General features: G+C 42.8%; 1 protein-coding gene across 1 annotated transcript in view; it reads left to right on the top strand.

Annotated features, from left to right (window-relative positions):
- The first annotated feature begins 15,609 nt into the window (after nucleotides 1-15,609).
- The window catches only part of LOC134453036 (actin-binding LIM protein 3-like), a 151,203-nt gene continuing 143,866 nt past the window's right edge, over nucleotides 15,610-22,946 (top strand). The window contains exon 1 of the mRNA XM_063203795.1: nucleotides 15,610-16,121. Within this exon, the coding sequence (XP_063059865.1) occupies nucleotides 16,109-16,121 (13 nt within the window). The 5' untranslated portion in view covers nucleotides 15,610-16,108. The remainder of the gene's footprint in view (nucleotides 16,122-22,946) is intronic.

The following is a 22,946-nucleotide window of genomic DNA, read 5'->3' as shown; positions in this document are numbered from 1 at the left end:
TCACACCTTCTCTTGTCTTTGGCGTGTCCTTGTACTCAATAACCTCTACACATTCCCCATACAGTCACCTGTATAGGTTCCTGTCTGTTCAGTTTGTGGTGAAAGATGAGATGTCATCATCCATTTGTGTTTAGTAAGACGCCACAAGAGAAAAGATCCTATCAGCCAGAACACAATGAATAGTTGGGTAATAATGGTCCAACGCTCTAGGTGTTCCTCTGTCTTACAATGCTTACTACTATGCTATTATTGTACACTGCCTACCGCTAAGTTTAGATGTTATTTAGCTGAGGTTGTTTTAATATAAATTGGCCTTTAGGAAGTGTGTGTCTCCTCCATTTAAGCTTGGTGTGTGTGTATACTGTATATATACATGTTGGACTTGGTTGCAAAAGGTTGATTGAGGTTGACCACTAAGAGTAAGCTAAATCTAACATAAATATCAGTTAAATATAAACTACTCTTGAATGTTTCCCTGGCACCATTAACCATGTCAAATGGCACTCCTCTCTGTCAACAAAGCTTCGGCAGATCAATTTATCGACCCTTCATAATGGCCTTTGAAAGTAGAGATAAACTCACCGCCGATACGCGTCACTTGTAAAGTTGAATTGCAAGTAGAGTATAGGGGAGACCAGGGACAGTTGTAAGGGGATGGTTGCAACATCTAGTTTTTACTATCAGATACAATCTACTGTAGAGTTCTTATACTAATACAGGGATGGGCAACTTTTATGATATTGAGGGGCCATGTCTATTCATCGCCTACGTAGGAGGGCAACAAAACGATGGATCTGACTCCAATTCGCAGAGTTGGAGGTGCTGTTGGTTGCTCACTGTCTGCCGATATTGTCTGAAAGGAATATAATACTTACTCAATTGGCCAACAGTTTGATAGTAGTCGTTTTGAAAAAATACGGTCATTATTTTTTTATGGTCATTGCTTTGGGCCTCCAGTTGCCCATCCCTGTATAATACTATACATGCTTAGTTGGATGCTGCATCTTTGTAAAGTATGAGTGTTATAAGGAAAAACGTCACATTGGAACAATCCCCTGTTGCAACTGTCTGATGTAAGTCTTTGAGCTTTCAGAAGTGAACCTGCTGTTTTGACATTTTCTTTTATCTTCAACTTCTCCAAAGTACACTTCAATAGCACAGCTGAGTGGTTGGATGTGCAGACAGTAATGTGTAATGGCTATAAGATAACAGTGAGGTTATCAATGCCCTCTAAACTCTACCCGTTTTTCGCTCATGATTTTGAATAACTTTATAATGAATGTCCAAAGTCCAATGGCTGTAGTAAATGTGGTGAAATGGGTTGCCAATTGGAAACAGCTTTGCAGGCCTTTGTTACAGCATGGATCCTCTTTGAATTCCCATTCTTTTTTCTGTGGGATCCGAATAGGAGAAAATTGCTACCATCTACTTGTCATCTATCGACACCAAATGATGCTTAATCAATCATAGCCCGGTCGGCAGGAACACAATTACAAGCAATTCCACCTTATTTGAAACTTATTTTTTCAGAGCAACTCACATAATGGCACAAAATAGCAGCTCTTTCACCAGAAAAATGATTTTTCTTTCAGTTTCAGTTCAACTGAACTGTTTTTCTTTTTTTTTGTCCCAGACATTTCTGACATCAGAAGGCAACAGTCTCTTGGGTATACCAGTCATCGGCCCTGGCATTCAGGTCAAATCCTGTAGGCTACGGGAATATCATGCAATAACAACAACAATACCGTAGTAATCCTCATGTTACGGTAAATGCTTTAGCGCAGGGGTGGGCAATTATTTTGGCCTAAGGGCCACATTGGGATTGGATCGTAGGGTCAGATGTCGCAGACAACATCTGTGCCGATAATAATAAGAAATACTAGAACGTACACTGACATAACTTGCTGGCTATTTCACTCCTGAACATTGCAATATTTAGATGTGACCTTGATTAATTTCACACCTGCAACACCCTTTGCTTTTTTTAGAATGTTAGGTGTGAGTATGGTACTTTGGATTTAAAAGGCTCTGCAGGCCAGATGAAATGGCTCAGCTGGGCCTGAGTTTGCCCACCTCTGCTCTAGCGTAATTATGAATGAATAGTGTTTTTCAATGGGAAGATCATATTTCACGTGTGCTCACTCAGGTTAAACTCTCAGCTTTTTTGTCCTAGACATTTTTTTCTTTTCTTTTCTTTTTTTTCATGTTTTTTAGGGGTTGTTATGCCTTTATTTGATAGGATAGTATGAGATGGAGACAGGAAGCGAGTGGGACAGTGAGACGGGGGAGGATCGGGAAATGACCCTGACCGGACTCGAACCGGGGTCCCCGTGGGCATGCAAGCACAAATGTGGGGGGCTTAGCGCACTGCGCCACAGTGCGCCCCCTAAACATTTCTGACACCACAAAGCATAGGCCAAATATATGTTGAGTTTATCAGCCAGCTAGAGGAGTTTTTACCTCTCAGGTCTAACAGAGTACAGCAATGTAAAGCCAGGCAGCAACCAAAGCAAACCAATAGTAATAATCATGATTCTGCTGTAGAGTATATATGCAGTGGCTTGTGAGTTGAGAGGAAATGCGTGCAAATTGCATGAATTAAATAAATAATACCGCACTTCATTGTGACCGCTTGAAATATTTACTGTGACTGTATTTCTTACTGCTGATGGGCCCGTCGACGGGCCTATTCCCTTTTTGCAACACTCAACTACATCATAACAGCATTGCTATGACAATATAGAGAGTCTTAAGTAACTGATCAAGACTTAGTGACTACCATTTTGGTGACAATAAGGTTGTAACACAGGCTATAACACAGGCTCTGCCCTCTGCCCTTAATTGCCCTCCTTCAAAAAGGAAGCGAACTAAATTGTGCTTGCTTTAATATCACTGATCATAGCAAAGGCCATTAAACATTGTTTTGTAATGTATTTGCATGTCTTTACTCCCCATATAATACTCTTGGCTGCTTTGGGACCACCTGTCATTAGGGTCCTGGGAATTGTGCTAATGTTTTAACCCCCTTAAGATCTCTTTCTCTCTCTCTCTCTCTCTCTCTCTCTCTCTCTCTCTCTCTCTCTCTCTCTCTCTCTCTCTCTCTCTCTCACACACACACACACACACACACACACACACACACACACACACACACACACACACACACACACACACACACACACACACACACACACACACACACACACACACACACACACACACACACACAAACAAACACCATAAGACATAAGTTAATATGGGTGTTCCGACATCCAAACGAGCTCAACCTTTCACACACCCGACCCCCACCCCCACCCCTCCCTCTCACCACAGCTGCTTACACACAATCTTTTCAACTTAATCCGGCTAGATTAAAGTCAATCGCCGACTCACAGCATGGCCTAATCAGCCAGTTCCCAGCGGTGGGGACCAGTGGGCAAAAAAAAAGAAAACCAAGAGGGACATAGTGGTGGTATTAGCAGCTTAGGGAGCATGGGAGAGAGAGAGAGAGAGAGAGAGAGAGAGAGAGAGAGAGAGAGAGAGAGAGAGGGAGAGAGAGAGAGAGAGCAGTGCAGTGGCCAGCCGTGCCGTGGGAGTCTTATCACAAGCAGGCGTCAGGGGGGTCGGGGCTGGGGTCAATGGTGGCGGTGGCGTTGGCTGTAGCGGTGGCCAGGGTCCAGCTGGCTTGTGTGGGATTGAGGCTTGTGAATCCTGGGAATCCTGTCCTGTTACACGGCCACCACCAGCAAGCCTCCCTGGATATGTCGCTCATGTGGGGTCCCAGAGTGTCTGCGTGGTAAAAAAAGAAAAGCGGTAATTCTACACTTAGAGAGTTGATTTAACATCAAGAGTGCATTTGGGTGAGTACTCCCCACTCCCAAGAGTTATCTCCCGCCCCAATGGGCTGGATGCTAAACAGACAAGCAGAAAAACCCAAAACAAAACCACAAAGAATAACAGCGTCAGCACCTGAAGATTACCGGCCCACCAGGAAAAATGACCTGTATGCCCAATTACCAGTCCTGGTGGGGGCGGCCGTGGCTGTAGAAGTGGCCAGGGTCCAGCTGGCTTGTGGGAGTTGAGGATTGTGGCTCTGGAAATCCTATCACAGCCAGGCAAGCAAACTAGGAAATTGTCTAGGCCCCCCAGCTGAGAGAGGTCCCCCTGGTATTAACTGGTAATATGTACCTGCATATGACAACAATGACAATTTGACAATGACTTAGTGAGTGTGGCAATTTCCCTCGAGATCAATAAATGATACTCTACCTCTCAAAATTCAATGACTGCCGACGGGGGGAGGGGGTGGGTCAAACGAGTATGTTGTCCCAATCCAGGGAGAGAGGGGGACCGGAATAGGGTCCACATTACATTATACTGTATGTATGGGGGGGTGGTTTTGTCCTGGGCCCAGTCAAGGGTGTCAGTGACCCTGACTACAGGAAGCATACTGATCTTTTCACCAAAAAAAATGTAACATGTATGCGTTCCTCTCTTTTTATCTCAACTCTGAAACTTTGAACCCTCTTTCAGACTTCGAACCATCTTTTCGACTTTGAAGCTTTTTTTCCCTTGACTTTGAAGCGCCTCCTCAACTTTGAACTCATCTACATCCACTAATCTTCTTTAGTTCTAATTCCAGACCTCCCACTCCTCATACAGTAAATATCTTCTCCAGAGAAAAATAAAAACACTGGTCTGTCTCTACCTCACCGTTTGATGCTGCTGCCCTTTATGGAGTTTAATAACAGCAAATTATAGTATGTGGTAAGCAGTTATTTACAGTTTGGGCTTGACGCGCAATGTGGAGCAATGTGTGAAAGGTTAGCCCAATATTAAAAAGGTCAGTCAACCACCCACCACCAAACTCAATGGCAAGGCAAATGCATTCGGATAGCACATTTCCAACAGAGCAGCAATTTAATGTACTTTACAAAAAAAGCAAAGGGCAAATGCGTAAAAACAAAAAACATACACACAAAGTTAATAATAAAAGGATAAAAGTAGAATACAGAGTATACATATTATACCACAAGAAAGTCTAAAAGGTTGATTTATAAATAATAAGTCAATATTGTACGTAGAGGACTACTGTGGGGGTGACTTTGCATTATTCAGCTCTATATTTCACATTCTGCACTCAATTTTTGCCCACACCTTTCCCCACAAATCTATTATTCATGATGTTTTGCGGCATGTGCTGTGATAACTTTGACTGATGGAATCTTTTCTTCCTCTCTGAGTCACCGGCATGGCACGACACATAAAAGGAATATTAGCATTGCCAGGTTCATCATCGAATAATAATACGGAAACACACAAAAGGCCCAAGGGGAAAAAAGGGATAATATCATCCAAATCACAAAAATGTAATTTGTGAATTATAGCATTGCACATATAGTTAATATTAATAACAAAAAACCCTAAATAAATATATATTGATATTCTAAAGCAGTCCATACCATACGAAAATAAGAATCCTATCTTCCAAAGTACAAAGAAGGAATTTGTTAGCCTGAATGCCTGATGACGAACCTGATGATGAGGTGAAACGCGTTGTTCGCTCTAAATAAACTTGCAAAAAGTCGAATAAGTGTGCGGCAAACTTCTTTCTTTTGAAGGATTGTGTGACTCCATCTTGCCCTGCACTTACCTGGTCTAAACTAGAGCATACTGCAACTGTACCCATAATGGAGAGAAACATTTATTTTATTACCTAATGTCTGACTCTGCTGAAAATATCCAAATCAAGGCATACGGTTGGATTCGGGGTCCACATAGCTTGTGAGAAGAGTATTTTTAGCTGATAATACATCTTGAGTGTGACAGGCCAATTTATGGTTAATACCACAGGTGTTTGGTGTTCCTTATGAAACATAAACACAATGTGTAAGAAAGTCAAACATTTTTGATGAAGTGTTCCATTTCAGGAGAGGTTTCCTCGCGAAGCTGCTGAAACGTGATTTTCCTCTCCAGTTACGGATTAAATTTCACATCACACCTCATATCACTAACCAAACATCTCTCCCGTGGAACATACCTGCATACACAAGGTTGATTAAAAGACCTCTTTCACATGGCCCGACTTGAGTTGCGTTGAAAAGACTTCATTAAGTCTTTATTAAGACTTTATTAAGGGTTATTGCCATCTGCATGCATATTTTTCTGCACTTGGTCGTTATACTTTAGGTCTGTTTTTGTAAAGTTAAAAAAAATTCTGTTAGATGGAAATGCAACGAAAGAAAAGATAAGTGAAATGTGGAAAGAAAAGGTAAGTGAAATAGGACAAAGAGAAACACGTCCCCAAATATGACTCTCATGTCCCCATAGTGACAACAGCTTCATGCAATTACAGAGGTGGCATAAGAGAGCATATAGACACAAAGGGGCACTCTTATGGATAAATATATTTATTTATTTATTTATTATTTTAAACATGTTCACTTCCATTTTAAAGTGTGATTCCCAACCAGGGGTACATGTGCCACGAGGGGAATGCAAGCACACTGCAGGAGGTACATGGACATTGGTGCGATTTGTAGGGCGGATGGGGGTGGATTATCCCCCCTTCTGGTATTGATATCTCCACTTTTATACATAATTTCAATCACACTTTAATATAATTCAATTGATCTTGCTTAAAATCGGAAACGCATCCCCTCTTCTGGTTTTCAGACAAATTAGCACCCTGGAAATGCACTAACAACAAAGGTGTAGCATAATCACATTACAGGAAGAGATATAGGGCATGCGTGAGGGGGTAGCGTACTTATGGCATGACAAACAGGAGCCAGTTGGGAGACGAAAGGCTGGTAGACCGCAGGCTGTCAATGAAGGATGTACTGTATGGCAATAGCATGGGCAATGGTGCACATTACCGTATCAGAGATTCTTTAAGTATATAGAGGTATGCCAATGTAATATGTAAGAGTCATGGTATAATATAATTGTGTGTAAATGTGCATGTTTGGATGTAGGCTACATGTTTACATGTTCTGTGGTCCAGTCCTGCATGTTAAGTGTGTTTTTATGTTTGTCTAATGTGTTGATATGTGTTCTCTGTGTAAACGCTTAGACTCTCTGTGCCCATACCAAATTTCTCTCTAGAAGAGACAATAAAGGCTCATCCTATCCTATTCTAATAGGTTGCTATGGGCACCTAACATGACCAGGTTCCGGTCTGCCTAAAGTGGCGTGTCATAATACTCCTAGCATTGAATAGAACAGTCCTTAGGTCTGCCTAGGTCTGCCTAAAGGGGGATTCCCCCCCCCCTCCCCCTTGCAATAATAGAACCCGGAAACAATGGACCAATGGAACCTCTCTCTCTCTACTCTCTCTGACCCTACTGTATCAGGGAAGTATATAGAACAATGGTATGAGCAATGGTGCACATACTGTACATACATGCATAAAAAATAGTTGATTAGTCAATTTTACTAAATTCAAATTATCAGGGAAATCTGTATGGCAATACATGGGCAATGGTGATGCACAGTAGAGAAAAAGTAATGCCACTTCAACACTTAGAGGGCTGATTTAACATCTTCTCGATTGTATTTGTTCCTAGATTACCGTGTGCCAGATTTTCTACTGTGTACACAAGATGATAATCTGAAGTATTTAAGTTCAAGAAAGAAGAAAAAAGAAAGGCAAACATTCCTGACACTGAATAGCTAAGCAGGTATGACAACATTCAACTTCTTCTTGGGAGAAGACAGCAAGCCACGTGAAAATACCATGGTGACAGGAAACATACATCACAAGAACAGTTGCATCCCTCACTCACAAAAGAAGTGTCAAAAAAACCCTGTATAAATAATACAGTGTGTGTGTGTGTGTGTGTTTCTGGCTGTATGTGTAAGTATGCGACACACATAGGCCCGCCTGCGCATATGTACAAATGCTTTTTGCATTACACTTAGTTGACGCTTGTATCCAAAGCGATGTACACATTTAGGTTCAGGGTATTGGTTACAGGCCCTGGAGCAATGGGGATTAGGTGCCTTGCTCAAGGGCTCTTCAGACATGGATGAAGGTGCTGGTAAGTTTGGGATTTGAACCTGCAACCGTCTGATGTAAAGGCCAGCGCTCTAACCACTGAGCCATGACTGCCCCATAAAGATGCACTGCGTAATTGTTTAGTACCTTCTTTATAGACTTGGCTCGTGTATGTAGGGGAGTGTATGCACATGCATGTGTTTGGCGTTCAAATAGCGACAAGGATATTGAGAGAGACAAGAATGGTGTCATGGTGTTTCTTTTGTTATGATGAGGAGGCATGCTAATTTCCCTGAGGAGACGCGCAGTGGAGCTCCAATTGTGGAGACACTCCCCCTACAAGCCGAACAACCACTCACATCACACTCCATTTATGTGTCCCTTTTTGACCTTGGAGCAAAACTTAAGACTTTCCCTGATATCAATGGATAGAATAAAAAGATCACCTGTCAAACAGTTACGCACCACAAAAAAATGGTTGAAGACGGCCTTGGAACTCCTGTGTGTGTACAAATGCATACTGAATAACAATAAAGATGATAAAATGTCTTTGGCCTCAAGCATATTGAGCATGGACAGTTTTTGATTTTCCTTACATTTTCTTCTTCAGTTTTCCATTATGCCTGGAGGACTTTTAACATTTTTGCATGAACTGGTCAACCATTTATGCGCCACAAAAATGTGAGCATGGATAGGACATTTCCATTTCTTCTTCAGTTTTTCATTTCTTTTGACAACATATTCAAATATTACACTGTATGCCCCATGTCATCTGTTCAGTTAGTCATTAAGTCACACAGTCAGACAGTCAGTCAGACAGTCAGTCACACAGACAGACAGACAGACAGACAGACAGACAGACAGACAGACAGACAGACAGACAGACAGACAGACAGACAGACAGACAGACAGACAGACAGACAGACAGACAGGCAGGCAGGCAGGCAGACAGACAGACAGACGGACAGACAGAATTAGGACTGTAGCAAATGACCGCATCATGTCTATCTGTCCATGTTCCCGTGTCAGTGCCATCACACTAAACACAACCCAGAGCAGTCTGAATTTTGCACCCCTCCTCCCTGATCTGATCATCACAGTACATTTTCATATTTCCAATACATTTGTTAAAAATATTTGTCGTTTCATCAGCGGTTCACACGTTTTCCACCTCTCCTTATAAGAGGGAACACTGTGGCAGTTCTCAAACATGCGCAACACTGAACAAGTTATGCTTTTTTGCATGACTGGTGAAGTCACATGATTTAATGTCTAGACGGCAGTGCTGTCAGCAAGAGGATCAAACATTCAGAATAATGGCATTTAATAGGACACGGTCGGTGACATTGAAATGAAGTATCACATTCAAAATGTCAGCAGTGCTCAATGTCTTATTGACACCATGGACTCAGCAGCACCCAGGCCTGCCACTGTCCTTTGGTGCTGCTGGCCTCGCTTGTCTCTCACCTACTCTGTTCATCTGTCTGTCTGCCTGATTGTCTGTCTGTCCACCTGCCTGCCTGTCTGTCTGTCTGTCCGTTTGTCTGTTTGTAATGGTCTGCGCGTGCTCCCGGTAAATGGGCTCAAATGATGTGCGCATCAACTGGGCCCGTCGCTGATGGATGGCTTTGCCATTCACCGTTGATGGGAAATCCATATTTCTAACATGGGCCTCCACCTGCTCCGGCTTCCTCCCTCTCTCCCTCCTTCCATCCTCTATCTCTCCATCCATATCTCCTTTCCATTCTCCCTCATCTCTCTCCCCCCTTTCTTTCTCTCTCTCTCTCCCCTCTATCCCTCTCTGTTCTCCCTTTTTCCTCTACTTTCTTCCTCCTTTCTTCCTCTATCTCTCCCCCTCTTCCTCTATCTCTCCCTCTCTTTCTCCTTGCATCCCTATCTCTTCCCTCTTTCTTCCACTCTCTCTCTCTCTCTCTCCAGCTCCCTCTATCCCTCTCCACACTCCCTTTCTTCCTCAATTTCTCCCTCCCTCTCTCATCTGAGAAACCCTCTCACCAGTGTGCTCCATCCCCACCCCAACCCCCACCCCCATCCCCAATCGTCCGCGTGCTGGGAGGCCCGGGTTGCCAAGGGTTACCCCGGCGTCGTCAGCGTTACCAGTACATTCCTCGGGGGCACTGTAGTGTTACAATAATAAATGAGAATGTGATGTCACCTCCGTCCCGATGTTAAATCAATATCAGCACCCACGGAACACCCCGCTGGAAAATGTCAACAAAAGAAATCGAGAATAATAATGATACAAAAAACACCACACTACAGTGCAGTAGGTCCCTCTAGTTGCATGTGATCAGTCTAGCCACTGGACAGCTGAATATAAATAGCAAATTAAAAACCCTCACAGTCTATCTAAATGCAAAAAAAACCATTGTAAGTTGTGCGTATCTGTAGAAGACAGCTCCAGACGAGAAAAAAGAGAGAAACATTTGGACACAGGGAGCAGTCATGTGGGGGGGCGGAGGGCAAAGGACAGAAGCTCAAAATTGGTTAAGTAAAGTGGTTTTCCACATAAAGATATTTTAGGAAGCCTTAATTAGAACACAGTGTGTCGTCCGATTCAGTGTCCCAGTGTCTCTGCAATCAAGAGAGGGGAACATTGAGGAGGGGGGAAAAAACGTAAGCGCATCGCCAATTTGCACACAAATACCCATTCTTTACAGGGAGCATTTTAAGCCGGCATCTAAAGACTTAATTACGCAGGGGCCCCAATAGGCGGCAGAGAGGCCGAAGGGACTCTAATTGGGACTGTGTGTGTGTGTGTGCGTGCGTGCGTGTGTGCGTACGTGTGGGTGCCTGTGTGTGTGCAAAAACACAGAGTACTGATCTAATTTAGCTCAGAGGAAGACAAAGAGGTGCCCATGTGCATTAGGTTGGTCTGTCAACTTGGTTGGCCTTCGTCCTAAATCAAGAAACTTTCTTTCCACACTTTCTTTACCAATATACTAAGAGTCTGCAATCATCATAGAAGTGAATTATAGTGTATAATATAGAGTTCAGACTCTATGTGTAGTATAAACAGTAGTGTCGTTTAATCGTATGGTGCAAAATACTTTTACCAGATCTTATTGTTGTATAATGAGGCATGAGGTATACCGTATGAAGTCTGTGGGTTAATGCAGTAAATCAGCGTGCATAAATGTATTTTTAGAGGCTTTTTATTATTTGATAGGCATACATGTTATTTGATATGCTATTATTTGATAGGACATTGTGAGAGGATGACAGGAAGAGAGTGAGATAGAGAGACGGGGGAGCAACCCTGGGCTGGAATCGAACCTTTGTCCTCTGCGTAACAGTTAACGCTCTGAAGGCTCTAAAGAGCCACGACCGGGGCTGCATGGACATTTTTGTCAGTGTTCCCTTAAGTGCACTATATGGTTAGTTGATTAAATCTCTTCTTCATGATCCTAATATATTATTCTACTTTTTACTCGACTTTGTGAAATGATATACTGTGTAATATACTAAATAGTACAGAGCTTCTTTATAGTTATTCAAAACCAATACATTAAATCTTCCTTATGGTTATTTAAAAAGGCTTCCATGAAGTCCGAAGATGAAGACAATCAAATATGGGACCTAGAACATCCAGAGCAGAAATGCAGTTGAAATGTGAGGAAATTCCATACACCTCTACTGACACCATCTGGATGAAGAGAGAGCACGCTCTGGCACCTATGTTTTTGGGTGCATATTATGCACTGTACACGTGTACACTGTACACACTGTACACGTGTGTGTGTGTGTGTGTGTGTGTGTGTGTGTGTAAGAGATTGGATCAACTTCATTAATGTCATGTTATCAATGTCAATAAGATGCTGTATTCAGTTGTCTGTGTATGCACTGTACACATGTGTGTGTGTGTGTGTGTGTGTGTGTGTGTGTGTGTGTGTGTGTGTGTGTGTGTGTGTGTGTGTGTGTGTGTGTGTGTGTGTGTGTGTGTGTGTGTGTGTGTGTGTGTGTGTGTGTGTGTGTGCGTGTGTGTGTTTAAAATTCAATCAACTTTATCTTTGTAACTTTAAAAGAAGTTAGATACATGGACATTTTAAAGAAGCGCTGAGCAGTTCTCAAGGTGTCAACATGACTGCCTGAAACAGTACATAGTCACAAAAACACAAAAAGTCTCTCAAACTCACCATCCCTATGCACGTTCATAGGTGATACAAACGTAATGATGTCTTCTGAGTACATCAAGTCACTTTTTCTTCTGGCAAGTTTATCTCATTATGTTCATCAGGGGTCAGAGGTCAGACTAGGGGGTGGGGTTTTCTTTTTTTTTTAGATTTTTTTTGGCTTTTGTGCCTTTATTATTGATAAGACAGTGTGAGAGGGACAGGAAATGAGTGGCAGAAAAGAGTCAGGGGAGGATTGGCAACTGATCAGGGCAGGAATCAAACCTAGGTCGTCGGCATAGTGGCCCAGTGCCTGACCGTTAGGGCCACAAGTGGGGTTTTCTAGCCATGGAACACAGAAGGCAGTTGAGAGAATCCTTGTTTGCCCTGCAATGCCTCATTTAAGCAACATCATTTGAGTTGTGATGGTGGTTATAGCTAACTTGGAAGAACTTGTCCAATGACACTAATTCAGGGGTGGGAAACCTAGGTCTAAAGGGCCCTAGAGGCCATCTTATCCGGCCATTGATATAATTTCAATGTTAAGCGGTTTCCGTTTTGGGTAGGGTGCGCACATCCAAAGTCACTTGTTGCAGGGGCCAGACAAAAGTGTTAGACAGTTGAAGAAGGTAAGTCTGCACACTGCGGAATATGCTCCAAAAATAAAGTTAATTGAATTAAAACAGCAACATTTCGATCACCCTTGATCTTCATCAGGCATATGGGCGTATGTTAAGCGGTTTCACCTGAAATATGACATGTTTTTTGGTGAAATTTTTAAAAAAGACATTTTCAACAAAATTACTTTGTCAGGGGACCTAGTGAAGGTGGGGTCAGTTGCAAAGGTGGCCGCCTTCAATAAAGGCCTAATGTGCAGGCGGAAATCCTGGTTCATGATCATAGTACGGCCCTAGGAGTACTTTTTAAAATGTGAAGTGGCCCCTCGAATGAAAACTGTTCCTCACCCCTGCCCTATATCAACCATATGATGGGGGCCCAAAATAATTTTCTTTTTTGGGTGTCCACAATTTTGAGCAGCATTCTGCATGCACGGCATGCATCTATGTCTCACATGTTCAGTTTATTTTCACACTGTCCTTTTTCACTTCCCCACTTACACAGTTTCAGTCCTCAATACATTTTATATGTTGTCTATTAAGGGAATATGGGAAGTCAACTCTGAACATTTGACCATATTTGACAAATATGATGATGTGTAACAATGAGGAAGTCTTTAGTACTCAGAATAGAAGATTTTTTTTTACCAAGTTTTGGTAGTTTACCTGAGTAGAATTTCAGAACAATACAGTATACGGTATCACACTCACAGTCTCATAGCAGAGTTACACTTAATTCACATTCCTGTATTTATAGCCTCATATGTGCACCAGTTCACAAGTGGAACGCTTTACGATTGGTTGAAAAAACTTTATTACCATAATACTACACTATGACATGACAGAGTCCTTTTGTAATACATTACACCTTATCCATTACCATTCTGGTAATAACAAACTTCCAACAAGGATCATATCCTAATGTCTTAAATAGTAGTCATAACTATTTCTTGGTATTATAAGAAATATTTCTTAATGTAGAACAGAGGGCCTTAAGGCCAGCTTAAGAGCAGATGTCTAAACTCACATAATATTCTTTTTTTATATTTAATATATTTTTTTGGTCTTTTTTTTATGTCATTCATGATAGTACAGTGCAGATGGTGACAGGAAGCTAGTTGGGAGAGAGAGACGGGGAAGAGTTGGCAAAGGACCCGGGCTGGGAATCAAACCCGGGTCGGCCGCATAACAAACGAGTGCCCTACCATATGCATCATGATAGGGCCAACTCACGTAATATTCTTTACATTGCTGAACATTAAACTGAGCAGATGCCTTTATTCAAAGCGAATTAATATCATTATGTGTAAAGGGTATTGGTTACTGTTCATGGAGCAATGTGAAGTTAAGCGCACTTCAACCATGAGCAAAGGTGTAGCTCACATCAGGCCTACAATGCATTGAAATGCACATCTTGAGACTTTCTACAATAATGTAGGTATAATACAACAATATGTCAGTCCAAGCTGATGTGTCAGGTGCACTTGTTTGACATATCTGTACTTTTTTCACACTGTGGATGTTTTAGTCACATTCATTCCAAATTACTTGATATGGTGGTGCAAAACAAACCAAGTTTAAAGTTCTTAATTTGCCATTTCTGCATGTGTTAGTAGTCCATGCACATAGGAACTCTTGTGCAAGCCCTCTTGAGTCAATATATAATATAAGAAAAAGGCAAGTCACAGAGACATCAAAACATCCATTAGGTTAGTCAAATGTTCTGTTTTACCATCAGTCTGACTGAAGCAGAGAAGAAGCTATGAAAAAATCTTGCTTTTTTAGTAGAAATATTAAAATGTCTGCTCTGCTGTGGCCAGGTTGTATGTGCAGTGCTTATGTCTGAGCAGAGAGTTAGCTGGATGGAGGGGGTCTTTAATGATTCTCTCTGCTCTCTTCTGTCTGTGCTGCAGATATGTTGAGTCCATAGATGGAAGTGTTGTGTGCCTAGAATCCTCTCTGTGGTCTTGTTTATTCTGTGCACTGTGCAGTCTTCCTCTCAGCCTGTGTGGTGTTGCCATACCAGACAGTGACGCCTGTGGTGAGGATGCTCTCTATCAGTCCTGTGTAGGCCTGGGTGAGAGGGAGGTGGTTCAGTCCAGCCTTCCTTAGCATGCTTACAAAGAACAGCCTTTACTGAGCTTTTTTCCCTAAACAAACAAACAAACAAACAAACAAACAAACAAACAAACACACAAACAAAAACTGACAGCTCAATGCTCATATAAAATCCAGATAGAATCTGGTTTCTCAGTGAACAACACCAAAAAGTTGCAAAAATAAATGTTTGTAGATATGTATTGCAATGTAAACCATTTCTCTCTCTCTCTCTCTCTCTCTCTCTCTCTCTCTCTCTCTCTCTCTCTCTCTCTCTCTCTCGAATGCATTAATCTATTCCAATGTACTGCACTGCCACTTGTGTCAAATTCAAATGTCATAGAGCATAATCAATCAGACATTAGCCTAGGCTATATTAATCCTACATTTAAAAAGCATCTCAACCGGGCATTACACATTTGTTTTAGTATCAATAACACAGCAGTTGGCTGTTTAAAGGTTGCAGAAAACATTCTATCCCATTAAGCTGTTGTTTGTTGTTCTGCTCACCAAATAAGCCTGGTTCATTACAAAGAGCATCTGTCGAGAGACTGGGCAAAGCATCCTTTGTGCCACAAAAAGGATTTCGCTTACCACGCCTGAGACGATTTGGGCTTGATCCGACAGCCATTGCAGTGCTTTGATCGTGGCTGACGCTACATGGCGCTATTGAGCCGTATGAAGCTCGCCTGTCCCTAAACGGGGATTCTTCCCAGCCCTCCCAGGTCAGAGTAGCATCGCGTCGCAGATTGGAGCACAAGTGACGGCATCTGACACAACGCTGAAGTAGCCTCCTCCACCTCATATACCATGCAACGGTGCTCTTTTGGGGTGCGGGATGCTTTCGCCTGCAAATAGAACGTGACTGAACTACGGCGCACCACCAGTGCAATCCGGATTTAGTCAAATCCTTATTGAACAGCAGACTCTCCACAAGAGCATTGTTGTAATCGGCTTCTCCACACCGGGAACACCCATCGCTCCATTCAGATTCCTGCATTATTGCTCACCTTGTCAGGAGAGGACATCTTTCAAGTCGGAACTGTCCACGGGCTCGCTCAACGCGCGCGCGCGTCCTGGAGTTGGGAGTTCATGAAGGTTTATGACATATTACTGGGTTCTTAAAATTGCCAGCAACTGTCAATTGAACAACGTGTTTCAAAGATTGCCCCACTAGACGCTGACCATGTGTTATACGAGAATTGAATAGTCGTGTTTTCCCCGCGCAAGTTCCAGTAGCCTATAATTCAAGGATTCACTTCATCATGAGCACCAACGGTAAGAAAATTATCTTTTCCTTTCATTCAAACCAATTAAGTGTCCCCTCTCCTCGACCACTGGTAGTATTTCTAGAGAGGATTACGCTACCACATGGCAACTCAGGTAATAGCTTACTCTGCACCTGCCTTCCCTTCCGCTCTTCGGCGCCAATTACGCTCGGCTCGTGCTCAATTAAATTGTGGTGATCAATGTGACGAAGGGTCCATTTGGAAAAAAAAAAACAAAAAAAAACCTGACGCAAACCCTTGGGAACAGCTGTGCAGGGTTTTCATGTCCCAGGTAATGAATGGGTGCGAAGGTACCGGTATAATACAAGTTAGTGCAGCAGAAGTTATACAGAGTAGCTTACAAAATGATGAATTTATCAGTGGTGAGACTGAACGGGAAGCTGCAGATTAGAGATAACGCAAATATTTGCACTCCGTGTGCATTCCTGTGACCCTTACACATTGTTTAAAAATACAGTGTTGCTGAAAGAATGGGATTAATTGGATTGATAAAAACCTTTATGTAACATTTTCCACAAAATTCCACTCACTTACAAAGTAAGTTTTTTTCAGTGTTAATTCTTCACTTGAGAGTGGCACCAACACTGAGTGCTATAACTCTACTTTCTCAGTGTTGAATGAACACTGCAATGTACAGAAGACCCCCATCATACATCTAGTTTTGTGTAATGTACCATGGTACACAATATGACTCAGGTTGAATGCAATGGATCCTCCTGGTGTGTATGCGTGTATTGTGTACAGTGGTATTTTTCTTCTACCTGCTGAATGCAATTTTTTTTTAGATTTTTTTTTGGGGGGGCGGGGGTCTTTTTTTAACTTTATTTGGTAGGACAGTGTGAGAGGTGGACAGGAAGCGAATTGGGAGAGAGACGGGAAGGGGTCAGCAAAGGACCCGGGTCAGCCGCATGGCAGGCGAGTGCCCTACCGGTTGGCCACGGCAGGGGCTACCTGCTGGATGCATTTTGTGCAACATCACTACAAATCCCCTGTTTCCACTCTGCTCACAGAGATCTCTTCATACTGGAGTGTGAGAGTAGCCTAACTCTGTGGCTGTCATGTTTCTGTGGGAGGCAATCAGCGCTGTGTGCGGTGTCCACTGTAGGAAATAAAGCCATTTCTTTTTCCCCACACTGTAGGAGACTATAATTTGTAACAGTGTTTGTGGAAAACTTTTGAGTTAGTGATTTTGTGGATAAGGAAGTGGCAGAGAGATACAGTAGCCTTTGTGGACATGGAAGATGACAAGATGGGACAAACAGGTCTGTTGTCTGGGGCCCAGGGAGAGGAGGGGCCCAAAACTGGGATCCTCATCAGGTCCTTTCAGATGACTGTCCTAGGCCTGGCCAAAACTGTAGGAGTCCCTCTATCTGGGTGGAGCAGGTGCCTCATAACACAGGCTGCACTAGTATGGACTGTCACTGAATTAATTAAAAGATGGCAAATAGTAGTTCACATTGTAAGCATGCAAGTTGTTTACAGTAGAGTTAGTTGACTAGTAGTCCCCATTTACAGCAGATGCTACTGTACCGCACGAGAGCTGTCAGAGGTCATGCCCAACACTGCATTCACGCCCTGGGATTACCTCGATGTAATCCCCCCAGTGTTCTCGTGTGTGTGTGTGTGTGTGTGTGTGTGTGTGTGTGTGTGTGTGTGTGTGTGTGTGTGTGTGTGTGTGTGTGTGTGGCTCATGTAGCTGTGTATAATGACAAATTGTCACAATAATACAGTAGTGTGTGTGTGTGTGTGTGTGTGTGTGTGTGTGTGTGTGTGTGTGTGTGTGTGTGTGTGTGTGTGTGTGTGTGTGTGTGTGTGTGCGCGCGCATGTGTGTTTTTGTGGGGATGGCTGGATGCGTGGAGGGGTGTTATGTCACTACGTTATTCTCCACGCTTGTGGACGTGCCAAAAAAACCCAGTAGCATTTAGCACTGACCAATGCTGAGCTTGACCCTCTACTGAAACACTGTGGCACGTGTCCCCTGCATTTGGTTCGCGTTTGAAAAGGCCCATTGTGAACGTTGCAATGCAATGCAGAGAATCCCTTTGTTAATTAATCTACAGAGCTCAGCTGACAGAGCCAATGTGGCACGTTTACACGTGTGAAGTTTGTGGGAAAACAATTGGCAAACAGGCCGCATTCTGAAAGACAAATGTGTTCAAGTTGTTCTTTTCCCTTTCAGGGGTGCATTTCTTGAAACCAAAGTTGCTTACTACATTAGCAACTTTGCTGTTTTCAATGCATTTTCCCATTGGCAACTAACGGAGTTGCTAACAAGCTAACAACTTCTCTTTTGAGAAATGCACCCCTCTGCATTGTCATTAAAAAGATGGGTGTTTTTGCATTGATTTTGGCATGACATTGTAACCGAAATGATATGTCCCCATGTTTCAGGTACACTCATGTTTGATTACTTTTTGATTAAAAACACACCAAACGGTTTTGACACCACTCTGATTGGCTTGCAGTCTGATAAAGTTGGCTTGAAGAGGTGATTTATTTCTACACCAGCCAGTAGCAAAATCAACTTGACAGAATTTCAAATGTAAATATGATCTGAGTGGCATTTTTGGCTCTTGAACTCTGTTGAACACTTGATTTGGCAGGGTGACATCCACAGATTAAATAAATACTTTGCCCGAGGCTCCAGTAAGTAGCTTTTAAAGGGTTGGTCTGAGTTCACTTGGGCTGTAATCAATGTTTATTACAATTGTTTTACCATCACATTGTTATTACAACATGGTTTATTTTTTGAGGACCTCAGGAATGTATTTCAATGATTAATGTCTTAAACATGATCATGATCACAACTAGACCGCCCATGACAAGCTCTAAAACCAACCAGTAACCATCATGGTCTTTCTCTTCATGACGAGAGGCGATCATTTGACTTGGGCCATGTTCGCTTACAGACGACCCCAACAACATACCTACACACCAAGGGAAGTCTTTTTAAGAAAAGGAATGTGCTGTGTCAGAAGGTGGACAGATATATCACACACTCGGGCCCTCTCGGTCAAAGGTTGTAACCCTAGAGGTCAAAGTGTGTCTGAGGAGAGTAGCCATATGTCAGGGTCTGTGGTAAAGGCACGGCTCACTTTCTTCCAATGGGCCGTTCTCTTTTTATTATAAATATATTTTGGGGCTTTTTAGATAGTACAGTGATGAGCGGGACAGGAGACGAGTGTGACAGAGAGATGAGGTAGTATTGGGACTAGGGGTGTAAATCACAGCCTCCACATGACAATACGATACGGTATGGATTTCTTAAAGCAGGGATTCGATTATTTTCGATACTTAAGAATTCCCCACAATACGAGACGATTTTATTAGATTCGATTCAATTTTTTCCAGTTACCTTTCTACTTCTATTGCGTAATGGAGCAAGGGCATTGCACAGGGTCCAGTGATTCGATTACTTTCGATACTAAAGAATTCCCCACGATATGATATGATTCGATTAAATCGTAGGCCGCAGGATCGATGCATCGATACATTTCGATTATTATTTACACTCCTAATTGGGACATGACCCAGGCCGGACTCGAACCTGGCTCCCCAGGGGAAACTGCTTCGTATTTGGTACGGGTGTTTTATCACAGTGTGCCATATCAGCCCCCCCCCACCCCCTAGTGGCCCATCCTTTGCAGACTGGATGCATTCTATGCCAATACAACACTCTATAAATGTTAAACACTGTACCAGACCTCTTTTGTGTTCACTCTGTACGTCTAGGTTCAATATCGACCATGCCCAAGTGGCTCAGTGATGGAGAAGCTAATATTTTTTTTCGCTCATACTGTATGCTGCCGCCTGTCGATGCTAGCGAGATTATGCGGCTGTGTAGCACGCAGCTCACTCCAGGCAGACGGACAGAAATGTAAGCACCAGGGGATTCCAGCGTGGTTTTGGTTGGCATTAGCAGGGGCAATGGAGGCAGGCGAGGCGGCATAGTTTCCATGCCAAGCTCTGATAGCTCTGGAAGAGCGCGTTGCAGAGATCACAGGCTCAATTACACATGGAGCCACAGAGAGTTTCAAAAGCGATCATCTCACAGGCCCTCATGCGTACACTCTCATCGTTTAACCTTCCTCTCTTTTCCTTCCCTTTTCTGAATGCTCTATTCAGTTTATCTATCTATCTATCTATCTATCTATCTATCTATCTATCTATCTATCTATCTATCTATCTATCTATCTATCTATCTATCTATCTATCTATCTATCTATCATTTATCTGTCTATCTGTCTGTATGTCTGTCTGTCTGCCTGTCTGCCTGCCTGCCTGCCACGTGAATTAATAAGTGGAAAAACAGAAGGTACAGATGTGCATGTACGGCATTAAATCCACAATGAAAAAACTGCAGTTTTAATTCAACAGGTGGAGAGTTGATTTAACATCATCGAGAGTGCATTTGGTCCCAAAGTACTCTCTACTTACTGCACATTTACTGTTTAACTGAGATCTGTAAATGTTTGTCTGTCTCTCTGTCACTATCTGTCCGTCCATCGGTCTGCCCCTATGTCTATCTTCCGCGCTTGAGTGGATGAGTGGAAAAACGAAAACTAACAAGATGCATGCACACAGTCACTGTGTGGTATAATTGAGCTGTTGACATTTGGTCCTTTTTTCTGTGACATGAATTCTGTGACACCATGCTCAACAGGCCGTGCTGATACGGATCTTACAACATTAGAAAAAAAAGGTGATAAGATCTGTGTGTGACCTTATAAGAAGGTTCCCTTTTGTTGGCGGTAAGGGGGGCATAAATGGCAAGTGCTTGGCCACAAATACAGCTTAAGTACTCCCTCCACTCTCTTTGGGCACTCCACTCTCTCTTCAGCTTTTACTTAAGTAAGTCATTACATCATTACACCGGGTCAGAGATTATGGATGGCTGGCTGGATCTGATAGCCACAATACCCACTGCTCTGTGCACTGCCAAGGACAACAGAAAACAACACCAGAGCTATTCTCAGGGAGGCTGACAGCTTTGGCTGGGTCCCGGCCCAGGCAATGGCAGCTGAAAGGGCCCATCATCCAATGACATAGGATGTAAAAAAGGACCCAATTCTGAGCCTTCTTTTTCCTGGGCCTGAGACAATTGACCCTGTTGCCCCCCCTGCCAGCTTGCTTGGCTATTCTATAGCTCATCTGAGGAGATTGTCAATGCAGGACATGGCAGCCCATGTCAGCAAGAGCAGTACCAACAGAAAAGATGCCATGGTCATCATGGCTTAGAAAAGCGTTATTACAGAGGAGAGTGCACAAAGACAGTGTGACAGTGAGATTGATCAAATCAAGATGATTATTGAAGAAGACTGTAAGGGCTCAATAGCAGAGACAATTATTTCCGGTTTCCTGCTCACCTGTGTGTGTGTGTGCCCCAGGTATGTGTTTCCCATTCACCTGTGTATGTGTCAATGTAACCTGATTTTGCTAAATTGTGAAAAGCCCAAACTCACAGCTGATGTAGTTGTACAAATGTAAAGAGGAGGCTACATACTTTACGGCAATTTGTTTTGTATGAACCGTGGTGGGAGACACATGAATTTAGATCCACCTCCAATCCTGGTACACGTTGATGAACAACTTCAACAGTTGTGCAACAAAATGTTATTTTTGGATCGGTCAACAATGTTGGATGTTTTTTTTTTACAGAGGGACCCAGCCATGAAAAGTGTTTTTTGTTAGTTTGCTTTCAGCCCTGAACTGCACTCTATACTCTGGTTTGCAATAATTAAGTACAGTTTAAGTGCAAGTAATGTGAGTTCTATAATTAGGAATAGGAGGCCCAGATCATGCCTCAGGGCACACCTGGATTGCCTGAGAAGAATTTCCATAATAAGATGCTGAGATATAAGCAATGACACTGGCAGGCAGGGGAAGCCGGCATTTTCAGGAGACAATTGCAAAAAGTTGAAGTCAGCACAGTTTAAGGAGATTTTCAGCCATGTTAGTATAGCATGTAAGGTAACTACCCAACTATATCTTGGATGGGAGCTGATTAATTGCCTGTGAGTTTTTCAGTGCTTGTTAGAGGAAGTGCTCTGCATCCCAGAGTTTCGGCCTGTGAAATGCAAATCCTGCTTTCCAGATCAGATCAGAGGTGCATTTCTGGAAAGCGTAGTTGCTAACTATGTTAGCTACTTTGTTGGTTGCAATGCGATTTCCACTTGACAACTACCGAAGTTGCTAACGGCTAACAACTATACTTTCCAGAAATGCACCCCAGGTCAGCTCATGCTGCTAGCTCACAAGCAAAGTTAAAAGTTTTACAGAAACACGAACTACTAACTACTTGCATTTTGCATTGCACTAGATCTCCCCACGCGCTCCCATGTTAATTAAATAATCACACGATAGAATGTGAGATATATTCCATATCTTTTTTTCACAGGCTCACATTATCTTTGATTTACTGTTGAAATCAATGGGACTTTAGCCCAGTCTTGGGCAGCGGCCTTAATACAGTAACAATGAAAGGAAATTAATATGTTCCAATCCTTCCGCCCAGGGCTTTAATTGGCGGCCATGGCTGGTTCTCACTCCCCAGTCTGGTCATTAGTCATCGGTTCTTCTCCCTGCGCTCCTCAGCTGCAGGCTAGCATACTGACGGTGCGGTATGATACAGTGTCTTCCTACACAGTAGAAGACACAGTGCACAGTAAAATAAACGCAGTGTTAATTCAGCACTTAGAGAGTTGATTTAAGATATTTTACTGTAAAGTGTATTTCGTCCTAGAGTACTGCCTTTGTAACATAGTATTGTCCATCACTTAGAGACACTCTGGGGCCCAAGTACAATTTAGAAGA

Source organism: Engraulis encrasicolus, chromosome 7 (genome assembly GCF_034702125.1).
Source record: "Engraulis encrasicolus isolate BLACKSEA-1 chromosome 7, IST_EnEncr_1.0, whole genome shotgun sequence".
NCBI classification, from domain to species: domain Eukaryota; kingdom Metazoa; phylum Chordata; class Actinopteri; order Clupeiformes; family Engraulidae; genus Engraulis; species Engraulis encrasicolus.
The sequence above is the reverse complement of the archived record's forward strand: the minus strand, read 5'-3'. Positions and strand labels throughout refer to the sequence as shown.